General features: G+C 39.1%; 1 protein-coding gene across 1 annotated transcript in view; it reads right to left on the bottom strand.

The window, feature by feature from the left end:
* gfra4b (GDNF family receptor alpha 4b) overlaps positions 1–13,358 on the bottom strand; it is a 48,239-nt gene extending 34,881 nt beyond the window's left edge. Inside the window, exon 1 of the mRNA XM_034092352.1 lies at positions 12,984–13,358. Within this exon, the coding sequence (XP_033948243.1) occupies positions 12,984–13,026 (43 nt within the window). The 5' untranslated portion in view covers positions 13,027–13,358. The remainder of the gene's footprint in view (positions 1–12,983) is intronic.
* Positions 13,359–16,570: the final 3,212 nt, after the last annotated feature.

The raw sequence follows: 16,570 nt of genomic DNA, 5'->3' as shown, positions 1-16,570 counted from the left end.
TATCCTCTAGGATTCAGACTCAAGTGAAATGAGAATCTTCTGTCCACACAGTTTATGTTGTGTGCGTCATTCGCTGTGCCTATAATAATTAATTAAATATTGGTGTATGGAGGTGGCATACTCCGCCGCATGGAGCAGATGTTGTAAATCCTCTGCAGCTCTCACAGACAGGTGCCCTCCAGCCGGTTCCTGTCTGCTGCCTCTGTAATGGCGTGTTTCCTTCCCTTAAACACTGGAGGAATCAAGCAGCTCTCACTCCAACCTCCAACATCTCTACATTACAAGGTTATTCAGCACACAAGTTGACTGATCCCCTCAGAAGGATGCTTGGTGGAACAACATGTACTGGACTTGTATACAGTGTATGCATGTCTGGCCTGTTGCTGGAGCCGTTCTTGGCGTCAGGGAATTGTCCTAATACGACTATAAGGACATTTATTATTTCATTTGTTTATTCCTTGCAGTCCTTTACATTTGCTTTAATTTGATTTAATTTGTTTATTCCTTGCAGTCCTTTACATTTGCTTTAATTTGATTTAATTTGTTTATTCCTTGCAGTCCTTTACATTTGCTTTAATTTGGTTTAATTTTTGTATTCATTTGTTGTTTACATTCATTCAGATTTGGTGTATTTTGTTGTTTCCTTTTGTTTATCCTTTTGTCAGAACTATAACATGTTATCCTGTGCCGGACAGGTGCTGTGGGCCTGAGGCGGCAGACTCCCTGGTGGTGGCAGTGGTTTTCTTCGCGTATCCGTTTTGAGTGGTGTGCAGTGTCACGGGTGATTTATTTTGGACCCCTTACGCCCCTTTTTGTTAACTGCCGCCGTGGTAAGCCAAGCCCTATCCGTTTCCCCAAAGTGGGTATTTTATTCAAATGTACTGTGTGTGGTGTTTTTAGATATTTTGCATGTTATAAATGGGAGGCGTGTGGCGTAGTGGGTTGTCCGTAGGTGTTCGGATCAGGGGGTCACAGGTTCAAACCCCGCTGTAGTCAGCATGTCGTTGTGTCCCTGGGCAAGACACTTCACCCCACATTGCTCCTGTGGGGATTGCCCACAGTACTAAGTGACATGTAATGTAATAAATAAAACTGTATTCTGACCCTTAAAACTGTCTCTGCCCGTGGTGTAAAACGAACCTGATTGTCCTTATCAGCATTACACCTAGTTTTTATAATTTCCTGGGGGTGAAACTCCTCCAGGTGGCGTTGTCCGCAACCGACTTCTAACACCTACCCTCACCACACCACCACACATGTATTGAATCCAAAGCAGTCACATTATTCAATGTTCTCTAGTTCCTTTCACTTATCGGATGAATAAGCTCTTTGCAATAACATACATTTCAGTCAGACAACTCAAGTTATTTAGTATCTTCAAGTGTCAGTGTATAAAAGGGTGCATTCACGAGAAAACTCTTCGCAGACAAAGGAGGAAGGAAATAAAATATGATGTCTAAAAGCTGCTTCTGCGACAAAAGCTCACTATTTTGGAGATGCTACATAAACCTTGAAGGTGGTGTAGTCTTACATAGATAGACATGTTTAAACACTCCCAGAATTAAGCTTGTTAAGAGTGATTACTTTAAGATTGCTTTTAGGTGTTAGTTTGCTTTGATAACAAGGACAAATGTTGTTGGTTTCTAGTAGACTTGTCCTGCATAGTTGGATCGTGAGAGGAAACGTGCAAAAACAGAATTTGAGTAAAGGCACTTTTTGTTCATGCTAATGTATAAACCACTCTGCCAAATACTTGGAACAGTGAGAATAATAAAATGAGTGGTGTTTGTGGATGTCCCAAATTATAAATCTATAAAAATACATGTCGCTTTCATCATTATCAATACAAGTATACTTGAATTCCAAATCTCTATGCTACGGTAACTAACAAAAGTGCATGTGGTTGATTTTTTTACTGAATAGTAAAAAATATGCTTTGCAAAATCTGCAATATTTAGTCATATTTTCTTTACCTCAGGGAGAGTCAACATTATTTCCACTGAGATCAAATCCAATATCTCTTCACCTGACAGGCTGCAGAGTATAATGAAGTTACCACTAGGGCCATAGCGGCCATGAGCGAAATGGTTTAAACATATAGTGACGACACGTGGCCTTTTATTAGGTTTTACTAATACTACTTCTCGGTGTAGACAATAATTCAATTTATATTGTGCAAACAAGCATTTCCAGTCATTCCTTTTTATTGTGGCTACCATGAGGCCACAAACTGATTTCACTGATTTGATTAACTGCCCCCCCAAGGCATAAAAATGCCAAATTAATTTCAGTGAGAAACTGCTCGGTGCTATAGCTTTTCTGGTATATGGTGTAGTCTGGGGATGCTGATAAGAAACTATTCCATTTACTGGCTGAACTGCAGTGTAATTCACTTCCCTGTGCATGTAAACAAACATTGAAATGGTAATGAAATACCATAAAGTTTGAGACTGCACTAATCAAATAATAGCAAGAGTAGATCAGTATGGTACATATGCACAGCTACAGATATCAAAACGCTCAGTTAGCGAGCTCATTCATCCTGCCTGCCATGAAACCTTTGTTGGGAATGCAATGATACAACGATGCTGCATCCATCATTTGCAAGCATCGCTGTCTCAGCTCCTTTTCTGGCTTTGTTGTCGGTTTATAAACTTTTATTACATATTTTCTGTTTTTGGCTCACACTTTGAAACATTTTAAAACATAACGGGTCAATGTTTACGGCAAAAAATAAGTTAACTGATTAGTATATGGTGGGACAAATACAATAAATGTTTACAACGTTATTTAAGCAGTTAATAGCGCCATTTCTGTAAAATATATTGCAGCCCAAAAAGCTGCCCACTCATTTCCTTTCAAACCTTTATTTAACCAGGTACTGTAGGTTCCATTGAGATCATTGATCTCTTTTTCAAGGGAGACCTGCAGCAAGCAGGTTACACATGAAACATAAAACAACATAAAACAAGAAAGGACGGTATGATACTGTAGATCTATACTGCAGAAATATTGGTAAGGATTACTTGTTTTACCAAAGTCTAGAAATTGCATTATTTATTTCCGATTATTACTCATGTCCGTCGGCGTTAAAGAATGTATTCCCACTCAGTGGCTGTAGTCCATGCCTTTGTTCAATGACATTCTAATTTCACACTTAACAAGAGGACCGAGACCTTGAAATAAGTCTATTGACCTCGGTTGCATGTTCTCGTCCACAATTTGCCTCAATCTTTATGAAACTTCACTCATACAAACAAACAGGTTTAGCTGTGTCGCAGACTGACTAAAATAAGTGGGGCTTAAGCCCTCCGTTTGAAATTGTATAACAATGAGGCTGTGCCTACTTGTCTCTCTCTCCGGATAACCACTGACACACTCTGAGTTAATGAGCCTCTGTTTGGCCCTTGAGGCCGCTGTATGTCTATAACCTCAGAGCCATTTCCTGAATTTCCTAACAGCTCTAATGGAGAGGGAGACGCTGCCTTTAGTCTGATCAGGAGCCCTACTTATGCACGCTCTGTGTCATTTTCACCTCCAGCTCTAAACTTGATGATCAACGGCAGTTTTTAAAAACCAGTGTGCTATGCAGATTAAAGGAAACCCTTTGTGTGAATAGATCACTGTCACTTAAGATAATGACCACTGCTGCTTTTTCTTTCATCTGAGTGACGTTTAATCTGTCAGTTTATCCGTTTAACGTTTGAAAATAACCTACAAGTATTATAGAGGGCACGTCTTATATCTAGCAGAGTATCAGACCTGATCCCGGACACTGACCAGTAACATGATAATTGAGGGTAATATTGCGACAAACATAGGAAAGGGGGCAGGGGTTTTGGTGAAGCAGATACTCTGTAATTGAGAATATATATTATAGCATGTCCATCCCAGAAGTTTAATTGACGTAATCCTGAGGCATTTTACAGAACAGCATCATCTTTCTTTAGCCTTTTGCAGTGTTTTTATCACTAAACCCACAACATTTCATCAACTAATGCAAATCGTTGACTAAAGGAAAATAAAGGCTTGCTCAGCAGTTCAGAGAAAAAGATTTAATCCAAATAACAAAATGTTCTGTCTTTTGGGAAGGTCAATTTACAACCACAGAGTGTCAAGATTTTTTCCGAAAACAAAGCACCTCACCATGAGCTCGATTCTGACTCCAGCTTTAACCACAGTGGGGGTTTCTTGCCAGGATCTTTGTCAGTGGTTGCTGTTGTACATCCTGGACTAAATCTACAAAAGTTAGCTTTTTGCTTTAAAGCATTCACTCCGTCTGAGTGTGTAAAGGCAAATGAAAGGAATAGTGTAGTCTGGCAATATGGGCCATAGTATACGTAATATGGATATTTTTATCAAACAATTTACATTCTGTGGTACATTATCATTTTACATTAGCATGGATATAGTACTATTTACAGAATCTTAACACACCAAGGTCTCATTGAAGGTATTTTGAGTAATATAGGATATTTGTCTTTTGAGGATCCAAAGAGATATTATACATTTGGTTAAATTATGTTTTTATAATTAAAGTATGGAATTTTTAAATGGTCGGATTTGGTTATATTTCAAAAATATTTTCCCACTTGATGACGGCTGGGCAAAAGGATGGAAGATTAATAAAACGAATGGATAAACAATAAGGTTTAACAGCCTTGGAGAACTAAGCCACTAAGCCTATTAAGACTTGAAATATAAATGTTAGATAGACAGGAGTGGTAGTCAGTGTCTCCCCATTACATGTTGTTGGTTATTACTTTCCAACAGAGTGACTTCAACAGAGTGACTTCAATCACATAAATCTGGATAAATCTGGATAAACAATAAGGTTTAACAGCCTTGGAGAACTAAGCCACTAAGCCTATTAAGACTTGAAATATAAATGTTAGATAGACAGGAGTGGTAGGCAGTGTCTCCCCATTACATGTTGTTGGTCATTACTTTCCAACAGAGTGACTTCAATCACATAAATCTTAAAATGTAAACACATCACTGATGAGTTAACAGTGATATAACTGGAAGCACTCGACTACAGTAATGGAATAGGGCTTTAAACTCAGACTCATTTATTTTTCACCCACATTCATCACGTCTAATCAATGCTGTCTTCGGCTTCAACCCCCCCAGCAGACCCTGACAATGTCGCTGCCTGCCTCAGTCTTTTAAACTATAAGCTGCTTTTTCTCCAAACTTCATAGAAGTCCTAAGTAATGTTTGAAGTTATAATATTTCAATATTATAGGCTGATGACTATGTGGGACTTTCAATACTTTCACCATTAAAAGCCAGAGCAATCAGACTGACTGACATCAGATGAAAAGCATTGTGCCAGCTCAACAGCCGATTTTAAAACCTCACTAATGAAAGACAAAGGCATTTTCAAGGGCCCTGACAATGGGTGGAGAACATAGCTGCCCACAGGAAAAGTGTAAAAGCTTTGAACCCAGCCCTGTCAGAGTGAATGTTATTCAGATGTATTGATTTAAAAAATGTCAGTGAAGGTACCATAAGGACAGATGCATTAAGTGTTTTCTGCAGCTATTATTAATGTGAAAATCTATTACATTAATTTCCTCACCTGTTTTACTACATTATTTAATAGTACCTATGGTAAAGATTCATATTTTAAAACCCCATTTTTGTATCAACTCACAAACTCAAAAGAAACCCTGTTATTCATTTGAAGATGTATCAATATATGCATGTGTCGAGGCTTGGATGTTACAATACATTTGAAAGATATGTCAAGGCAATTTAGAAACGGCATTCATTACATAGTTGGTCCAGCAGTAAGCACTAACAAGTTACATTTTCAATGTTCAATAAATTATAACGACATTTAAAGGTGGGGTAGGTAATTTTGAAGAAACCAGCTCGAGTGGGCTAGAATTTGAAAATACACAGCCGGAATCTGCCACTTCCTTACAGAGCCCCTCCTCCAACACACACAAACATGCACATGACCAATGAGGGCACGAGATAAGTTTGTGCACAGATGGAAGGCTGACAGGCAGGTAGGCCATCCAGTTATTTTAGCCGGGCCGGCTCAGATGATTGGTCGTGCTTTTTACAGCGCCACGGCTTCCACAGATGACATTTTTTTTATGGATTTTTTGTCAAAGCACTTAAGATATTCATCGCTATCGGGATGTTAAGAGCATTCCATGGAGTATAACAAAAAGTGTATCTCGAGCCGGTTTCTCAAATGTACCTACCCCACCTTTAAAGTAATCCCTATCATAAATGTTTGTTTTTGTAATTCATTTATTCAAAAAAGACCTAGTATTTGTCTGGCTGTAACAGTTATTACCTGGCTTCATGACTAGCTCCCATGTGGGGCTCAATGTCAGTCTGTTACTATTATTCATTGTATGGGTCCTTCTTATTATGTACACCTGGCTAAAAAAGAATGCAGTCAACTGCCCTGCAATACATTCAGCTTTTATAAGGGCTATAATGTTCAGTTTTATGGAAACCATTTTAGAGAAGTGTTGATTCATTGATTTATGTTCACTTTGGGGGATGCACTGTGATGTTGTTGAATTTTAGAAAATTATATATTATTATATTATTATATTATAATTATATAAATTATATAAGACCTTTCTAAGATTCAGTGTGCTCCTTAATGACATAAACTGGCAGCTGAGAGTTGTAAGAAAGTATATTTTGACTACTTTTTATGAATTTTACTACTGAGTATAATCTTCAGGCAATGCTAGAAATGAAACTTAGTATATGCTCTTGTGCCCTTCCCTGAACAGATCAATGAGGTGCATAGTCTGTAACCAGGCTACACCAAATGAAGGTATATTTTAGGTCAGAGTTTCTATTAAATATAGAAAGTTAAATCAAAGTTCCTCTTTTGGAACTTATTTGAAAACCAAGGGGCCCATTAAACAAAATGTCACAGAACCATGATTTGTAGCCCTCTTAGACATACATTTGTCTTAAAAATACCTATAAAATACTCTAGAAAGTCAGTTGTTCCATTAACGTGTGATAGGCTGTCAAAATATATGTGCCATTAAATGACACATTTTGCGCACAATTACAAGCACATTGAATCTTCAGTCATCACTTCAGTCATCACTTTAAAGAAACAACATTCCTATAACCACACACAATTATTCAAAATGATGTATAATCAGATGGTTTAGTTGTGATGTGTTAGAATATTTAACCCCGACCAACAGTGAGTATTATGGTGCAAATACATCTTGTGCCGTACATGGGGTTAATGTGGTAATAGTATCTTGGTGAAAATCCCACAGTCAAGGTTACACTGTGTCCTCTCACCAGTAATGCCAAAGTTTTACTGGAATGACTGTCCTGTCCCACATGAAGACAGCATGAGCATGTGATGAGCTGTTTGTCCGCCTTTCATACTGCCTGCTTCAAATGAGATTCATGACAAATCCCTTACAAGAGGCCAGCCAATATGCCAGGTAATAGCATCCTTGGCAGTACTTATCTGTCTCCATTAAAGACACAGGTCATATCCCACAATGTCAAAACCATTAAATCAAAACATATTGCATGATGGTAGGCTGAAGCTGGCCACTGATGCAGTAAAAGAGAAGCTCTGATTGAGAAAATAGGTTAAAGTACAACAAATCTGAATGCAAACTAGGCCTCATTTAGAAACATTAGAAGAATAATGGACAATTTACATATCCTTGTCTGCTGCTACTGGGTTTCCACTGCAACTACAACCAGTTTCAGTGCCATTAGAAATCATTGCTTGCAGTTCCAGTTCAATATTAATAGTAAATGCAATCACCTTGTGCTACAATTGGAACTTCATATAAAATGGATGTGAAGTCACTGGGGGGGCCCTGCTACCATTTCAAGCTTAGGCGGTGTTTACACTATCTAGTGTCTAATATTACACTAGATAGTAAACTAGAATGCTTTTCAGCCATAAACCTTGAACAATTACATTCAATGATTCTCTCTTCTAAACCATCAACGTGCATGTTAGACCCAATTCCAACTAAGCTGTTGAAGGAAGTTTTTCCATTAATTAGCACTTCTTTATTAAATATTATGTATATGTCTTTATTATCAGGCTATGTTCCACAATCATTCAAAGTAGCAGTGATAAAACCGCTTCTTAAAAAGCACAACTTCGATCCAGAGGTTTTAGCCAACGATAGACCTATTTCTAATCTTCCGTTCCTCTCAAAAATTCTTGAGAAAGCGGTCGCAAAACAGTTGTGTGATTACTTAAAAAACAATGATTTATTTGAAGATGTTCAGTCTGGCTTTAGAACACATCATAGCACAGAGACAGCTCTGGTTAAAGTCACAAATGACATTCTAATAGCCTCAGACAAGGGACTTGTCTCTATTCTTGTTTTGCTCGATCTCAGTGCTGCATTTGATACTATCGACCATGATATCCTATTGCAAAGACTAAAGCACTTAGTTGGCATACAGGGAACTGCTTTAGGCTGGTTTAGGTCCTATCTATCTGAACGCTCTCAGTTTGTACGTGTTAACGATGAATCTTCCACGCAAACCAAAGTTAGCCATGGAGTGCCACAGGGCTCAGTGCTCGGACCTATTTTGTTCACATTATATATGCTTCCGTTAGGCAATATTATAAGGAATCATTCTGTAAACTTTCATTGTTATGCGGATGATACTCAACTATATTTATCAATCAAGCCTGATGAAATTAATCATCTAAATAAAATTCAAGACTGCCTTAAGGACTTTAAAACGTGGATGACCTTAAACTTTTTGATGTTAAACACGACCAAAACTGAAGTTATTGTACTTGGCCCGAAGAATCTACGAAACAAATTATCTAAAGATATACTAACTATGGATGGCATTAATTTGGCCTCCAGTGAGACTGTAAGGAATCTTGGTGTTATATTTGATCAGGATTTATCCTTTAACGCCCACATAAAATCAATTTCAAGGACCGCCTACTTCCATCTACATAACATTGCAAAAATCAGGCATATCTTGCCTCAAAACGATGCAGAGAAACTAGTCCATGCATTTGTTACTTCTAGGCTGGATTATTGTAACTCTTTATTATCAGGGAGTACCAAGAAGTCAGTCAAGTCGCTTCAGCTGATTCAAAATGCTGCAGCTCGTGTACTAACCAGAGTTAGGAAAAGGGACCACATTACTCCTGTTCTGGCTGCCTTACACTGGCTCCCTATAGAACACAGGATAGAATTTAAAGACACCCTATCCGTTTTTAAGAGTGCGCTTAAGACCTTCCTTTTTGATAAAGCTTATAGTTAGGGCTGATTAGATTCAGCCCCTAGTTTTGCTGATATAGGCTTAGTTTGTCGGGGGACATCTTACTTCTTCCTTCTCTCTGTCTATACCTGTGTACTCTCATGTTCCGATTAACCCAGCTTCCCCAAATTTCTTTCTTTTTGGTGTCTATATACGCCGGGATCCGGAGTCATGGATGTTCCTGCGGTCCTGTGTCCTGGATCGCGAGCCCTGGATCGCGAGTCGTGGCTGTGGTCCTGGATCATCGGTCCTGGATGGATATCCTCGTGGATTCATCTTCCTATTATACACACATGCATTTCCAAACATTTGGACTACCTATGTTGCAAATGTATTATCTTTTCAATTTACACACGGCATCTATTGCACGTCTGTCCGTCCTGGGAGAGGGATCCCTCCTCTGTTGCTCTCCCTGAGGTTTCTCCCATTTTTCCCTTTAAACTGGGTTTTCTTCGGAAGTTTTTCCTTGTACGATGTGAGGGTCTAAGGACAGAGGGTGTCGTATTGTCATACTGATATTCTGTACACACTGTGAAGACTACTGAGACAAATGTAACATTTGTGATATTGGGCTATATAAATAAACATTGATTGATTGATTGATTGATTGATTGATTGATTGATTGATTGATTGATTGATTGATTGATTGATTGATTACGCAAACGGTTGTATCTGCAACTTTTCTCTTTCGTTTAGCCCGTTCGGCCATACGAGGCCGTAACGGAAACGCGGAAACGGACCCCGCAAACGATAACGGGTCCCAAGGTGGATAGATCTGCAACCGGAACGCTCTGGCGGGCCAAACGGCGCAGTGTGTACACCCTATACGATCATTTCCTGATAACGATGAAGCCATAGCCCCACCTCTCCCGACCTCTGCTGCTCACTGCTGTAGCATGGTCAGTAGCTACTGCTACTGACCATGCTACAGATGTTAGTACAAAATCTACAGTTCCTCTACCACAACCATGCAAGAAGTGGACATGGAGAATTACTTGAACTACACCAACTAAATCCACCGCGGGGCATAAACAGCAGGGCAACTATGGCAACCTTGCTCGGGGGTCTTCTTCGCTGCTTTTGGTGTATTTTGTGGCGAAAGTACAGCGTCACTTACAGGCCCGGCATATGTGCTACAGCGTTTCCAGTGGTCTCGTGTGAACGGACACGTTAAATGAGCCGAATGCGTGTGAACGGAAGACTTTTTTGAAAACGAATTAGTTGCGTAAACGCAAACGTTCCCGTGTAAATGGGGTCTTTCCTGAAAATTGTTATCTTACCTAAAAAAAAGACTTACACTGCACAATTGTGGTAATTCCACATCATTTTGAACCTCTGTGTGGATCTGTCAAAGTGAGCTCCGGTGCACATTCATCATGCAGATATCATCAAAAATAGGACAGTCAACTACTTGCCTGGGATTCATTTTTATTTTTCAAAGCAGTAGAGGCAGCAATTCAGTTTGAACTCCTCTCAATGCATGAACTGACCTTCTGCTAGATTAATGTTTTCTTCAGGACCTGAACATCTTTGCTGCTCAAGGTTCATGTCTCATCTTGCATACCATGCTGCGAATGGATCTGGCCCTTCCTACATCCAGGACATGGTTAAACTGTACACCCCAGCGCGTGCACTACGCTCTGCATCAGCCAAACGACTCGCTGCACCCTCGCTGCGAGGGGGACCCAAGTTCCCATCAGCAAAAACACGTGGGTTTGCTATCCTGGCTCCAAAATGGTGGAATGAGCTCCCCATTGACATCAGGACAGCAGAAAGCCTGCACATCTTCCGGCGCAGACTGAAAACTCATCTCTTTCGACTCCACCTTGAGCGATAGAATTACTAACAAAGAACTGCTAACAGAGCACTTATATACTAATAAAGGACTGGCTTATCTATAGCCAGTTGAGTAGCACTTGAAATGCTTGGCTCTATGAAACCTGATGTACTTATATGATTCTGTTTTCTTCAAGGTTGTGTCTTTCTGGTCGAATGTACTTATTGTAAGTCGCTTTGGATAAAAGCGTCAGCTAAATGCAATGTATTGTAATGTAATGTAATCCCAGACCAACATGAATTGGATTTCCTAATGAGCAAGCTTAGAAATATTGCTAATATTGCTCTCGATTCAAGAACCATGGTTATCAATGTAATTCTGTCCATATGCGTAGGCTATGCTGCAGCCAAAGACTGTTTTCAGAATATCTTTTTAACAAAACATTTATAAATTGTTGGCCTTGCTTTTAGAGTTTTTCCTGAGAAATTGTTGTGACTTTGAAATCCCTCTGTGTTGGCTTGCAGGTATTTGGAGCAGTTAAGAGGCCTGGATAATGTTTGAGCTCGGTTTTCTGTTCATATTCAGCGTTGAAAGTCACAGAAACTCCCCGCAAGAAAAGGGTTGAGTCATCCAACAGTTTCTGACCTTTTGCTGTTTGGTGTTGCACTGTTGGCTAATTAACTTGAGCAGATGGCTAAACTGGCTATAATCAGCATCCAGTTTATTATCAGTAATGTATCCTGAGTAGAGCAATACTCTGGCATACATTATAATATGCAGGTTTGCATAAAGAACAGACAGAAAGTTGTTTCCAGGCATATCACTGAAGTACACCACTGTCCCCATCTGTTTCCAATCATCTATTACCAGCCAAATGAATGTGTGACCGTCAGACATCATTACAGAGAGAAAAGCTGATTCAAAAACCAAACTGCATTCATTTCCATTCAGCATTTCTTAATGGCATCTCCATTCATTCCTCTAATTAATTAATAATGAATAAAAGGGTAAGATATAATGCACATTGCTGCCTTTGTTAGGCAGGAAACTATGCTAATTAAAAGGAGAATGAATATCTCTGGTGCCATGGCCATCAGTGGTATAATTATAATGGCAGTTAACACTGGGGTTGAGATGAACACATTTGTGTATTAGAGATGGAGAGACTCTGTGAGCCAACAACATGCAGCTCTCCCCGTTAAGGCTGTGGGTTGTTGCCACACAAATCAATATTCCAGCGTTGCTCAATTACATGAGAGCAGGTAGCTCAGTAACACTGCAATGACTGATGTACTGCTGAGCATGGTCACTTTTTAGACGGGTTAATAGATTAAACAATGAGCAAGTTTCATAAAACGTACAATGCATAGGTCAATATTACAAATACTATTTGGTGTAAGGATAACAAGCCTATGATAAATAATGTGCGACATTTATATACCTAGAATGTGGACATGTTATGGGGTTTCTATATGCATGTCCATGGGGCAAAACATTCACTATACTGAGCCCCGGAGCGTTTACTGCAGATTTGATATGCACATAATCCCATGCACGCGCTCAGACGCACACATGCACACGTTGTATCCCGTGCGCGTTTGCGTAAAGCTCTTGTTTGCGTAACACATACAATACAACAAAGGTGATATCTGACAAGAAAATTACATTCTTTAATAACTCAAACACTTAAAATAATTTGAATTGAGTTCGTGGGTCTTTTTAAAAAAAAAATATATATATATATATATATATATAAAGATATTAGCAGGCTGGCATCCAAAAGAATAAAGAAAGAAACGACAGTCTCATTCTGTTTCATTAATTTAAAAAGATTAATCAAATTTGTATAGTAGCGGGTTGGACATTATCCTAACCTGCTAAAGACAAATAGATCAAACAGTTATTCAATTTATTAACAGACAAGTATTTACTTACCAAAAGTTATGAGGTGAAACAGATACATTCCCCACAGATCCATCTCTATATGAAATATGAATTTCAGATAACGCGTCGGATCTTCACGAAATACAACTACACGGCAACAAGAGGATATCCTGCTCTGCGTGTGGAGAACATTATCGGGACAAGGAAAATAATGTCTTGCAAATTCCTTAAATCGTCTTTTTAGTTGGTTGTGGCTGTGTTTAAATATCTTAGAATCCCATCAGTTTCTTGCAAGACTGTGTTGCAGACGCGCTTTTGCGCAAAGCCAGAGCCATGCGTAATGATGCGAGTGAAAGTTGTCCGGTGCGCTGAATGGTTTGGTATTGTGAGGGAGAGCCTTCTGTTGCGCGTCGAGGTGGTCGCACAAGTCCTTGAGTCCGCTGCTGAAGAGATGCTGACTGCTGCCGGGAAGAGCCACTGCCAAGAGGGAGGGAGAGAGGGAGAGCTGTTTGTGCAGGAAAGGGTATTAAACAGCCAGGGCTTCTGTTGCGTTGTTGAGTATGATATAAGGTTAATTCAGCTACGAAAACAGCATTATATTATCTCTACTGACACTTAATATGGCCATTGTATATTATAATGGTCCTAACCTGTTTGGTTGTATTTGTTATGATGCTATAGGATTAACAGATGCTCCAATAATGTTATAATATAATTTCCCTTTATGATATTATAATTCTAACCTCAACATTAGTTCTTATGTCATCTAAAGTGGGAAATTGTGCAGCAGAGAGTTCGAAAAGCACACAAAAAAAGCATATCATGTTAATTTGGTTGGCAGTTTAAACTAAAGTTGGAATTTGGTTTAAAATCCCTTTGTGATACCTTCCTGGTACAGTCTCGACTTTGATTTTTTTTTTTCTTTATAACCCTGTTTTAACATGTCACAATGTTGGTCTGTCAGATTATACAAGTCTTAATCTGAGACCCTTTATAATAAATGCCATAGCCTATATCCTCACTGATAGATATTTCAGTTATCTTAGAAAAACAAAATATTAATATCAATACAAGAAAAATCCAAACAGAAGAGGCAGATCTGGGTCACTCTCAGCTAAAAACCTTTTTCAGTTTTCCTGTGCACAAAGTTTGAGAGCTCTAGTTACAATTCAGGTCGACAGCACATAATTGGCCAAACAATAAAATACAGACAGAGAGGGCAGACTCATTTTGTAGATTCCTTCACAAGTCAGATAGCTTTAGGCAATGAGCCACTTAAATTGGCATATACTCCCAGAAGCTATGGGTAAAAATAATTATACCACATTGCTGATGTTAACAGGAGGAGCATGCTGCTGGAACAGCAGAAAGTCACCTGGACAGACAGTTATGTTGATGAGAGTTTACAAATTCATGTATTTGTGTATCCTCAACTGTTAAAAAACACTGGCCCCCACAGAGAGGTGGATCCCGTTGCTGGTCATTACTGACTACCAGAGCTGCGCAGCTGCATTTTCAGAGCGGTTCACTGTTTTGAAACAGACAAGTTATTGATTCTTCAATGTTAAGAATTCAGCTTTCTGACCATCTGTTCAATATATGGTTCAGTAACTGTTTTTTTGTAAAGTAATGATCAGAGGGTCATGATGTGCATTTGGAGTTTGTTGTGTCTCAAAGACGGCCACAACAAATGGAGTTTCCAGATGATCCTCACAAACAAAGCTGTTGAGGAGCAGATAACAAAGGGTCACCATGTTGTATCCGCCATACTCAGTGTGGGTGCTTTACTGTATGTGTGTGCATGTGTGTCTGTAAGGCAACAACAGGGGTCCAAGAGGATGATCCAGCTGTGTACCAGAGACAGAATGAAGACCTCTGAAGAGGCCTTTCAGCCGGCTGGTGTTATCTTTACAGCCATTCATGGCCGCTCCACTACATGGCTTCACTGGACTTACATGAGCTGGCAAAGTTAAGCATTTCCAGAGCTTTAGTTGTTTTAAGTTTTTTTTTGCTGAAGCCTCAAATTGGAAAGACTGTAACTGTAAAATGTCTTTACGCCTCAACGATTGTAATTTTAACTCTCTAACAAGCTTGCAATGAGAATATTTGGAACAATACATTACCATTTCTCTGGGGAGTTAGACTGCTTAAATGTGGAGAAGATAGGCTGTGAAAATGCTTTATGAATCTTTAAAGAGCAGCACAATGCCATAGGGAGCTCCGGGGTAAAGTACATATTTGCAATGTGCATGTGCATTTCTAATTCAAATCAACACTAAATGCTCCGAGAAAAGCCCCGTCAACGGCTTGGGGAGAATTAGAGAGAAAATGTTTATTTTCTTCTGAACCATTAAAGTCCTTGGCTCCCTCCCAGTGGATTATGGGTGTAGAGGGCTTTGTCTTTTTTTACCATCAAATTAACAAACAGCAACCTAACGTGATCTGAATCACCTCAGCTGTGATCTCTCTTACATAAATGTGTCATAGATCGTGTCTAAAACCAAAGCCTCTATGTAGTTACTGTCAATATGTCCTGCGTCTCTTACAATCGTTCAATATGGAGAGTAGCTGCTGTTTAAACATGGGAGATGGACAGCGCTCAGCTCTTGCTTCAGGCAAAGGTACATCGATTTCCTATCTAAGTTAGCCCAGGGCTGTGGACACGACATTAATGAGGGATTAGTCATTGTACCTTTAATCACTGCTGTGTCAAGGTGCCAGGACTGGGTGATGAAGAGTGGCTTTGTAAATATTAGTTGGCAGCATTTAAAGGCTACAGTCACTGCCAACTGCAGACTTTAACTTCTCCATGACAAAACAAAGCACAGTGGCCTAATTTCCCTTAGCTTCAAAGTGTCCTCCATGATGCATGTGTGTTGTACATTTTTGTTTTGGTGGTTTTAAGGCTTCTAAACACTATTTGCAAAGCCTCACAAGATTTTTCTTTTATATTCCTGACTAGACCTTATTGGGTCTGAAATGTTGTGGTGTCAGGCTGGGATTTACTAGGCCACCGCTAATGCTCGTGCTAATGGGGATTGTAATAAATAACAAACAGCAAAGGCCACCAAATGCCCTGAACCCTTTTTTTCCGCAACAGAAAAATTATCGACGATTGTTTTGATAATCGATTCCGAGTCAAAGTAATTTTTCATGTGAAAAGATTTCAAATTCAGCATCTCAAATTACATGTTCTTGTTTTTCCCTGTTGTTTATCATTAAACTGGTTACTTTTTTGTTTTGGACTGATACAACAAGACATTTAAAGACATCACCTTCAATTGTAAGAAACTAGAATCTACGTTTGTATACTATTTTCTGACATTTTTAAAGAGACCCTACAATGATTTTTGGATTTGTCGCTTTCCCGTGATGTGTTATATAGGATTGTGTGCATGTAAATGGTCTTCAAAGGCTAAAATCCCAAAGTTCACGCCATAGGGAGTTGAGAATAATAGGGCCCCTTTAAACCAAATGAGTAAACGAGAAAGTAAAAGGCAGATTAGTTGATGATGAAAATTGTAAATTGAGATAATAATTATCAGTCAGGTTGTCAAATCCTGACGAGACGTCTCAGACTAAATGAGGTAGCACAACTATGTGTGTGTGTCTATTTAAATACTGTGTTTTATGTTTAA

Source organism: Pseudochaenichthys georgianus, chromosome 10 (assembly GCF_902827115.2).
Source record: "Pseudochaenichthys georgianus chromosome 10, fPseGeo1.2, whole genome shotgun sequence".
Taxonomy (NCBI): domain Eukaryota; kingdom Metazoa; phylum Chordata; class Actinopteri; order Perciformes; family Channichthyidae; genus Pseudochaenichthys; species Pseudochaenichthys georgianus.
The sequence above is the reverse complement of the archived record's forward strand: the minus strand, read 5'-3'. Positions and strand labels throughout refer to the sequence as shown.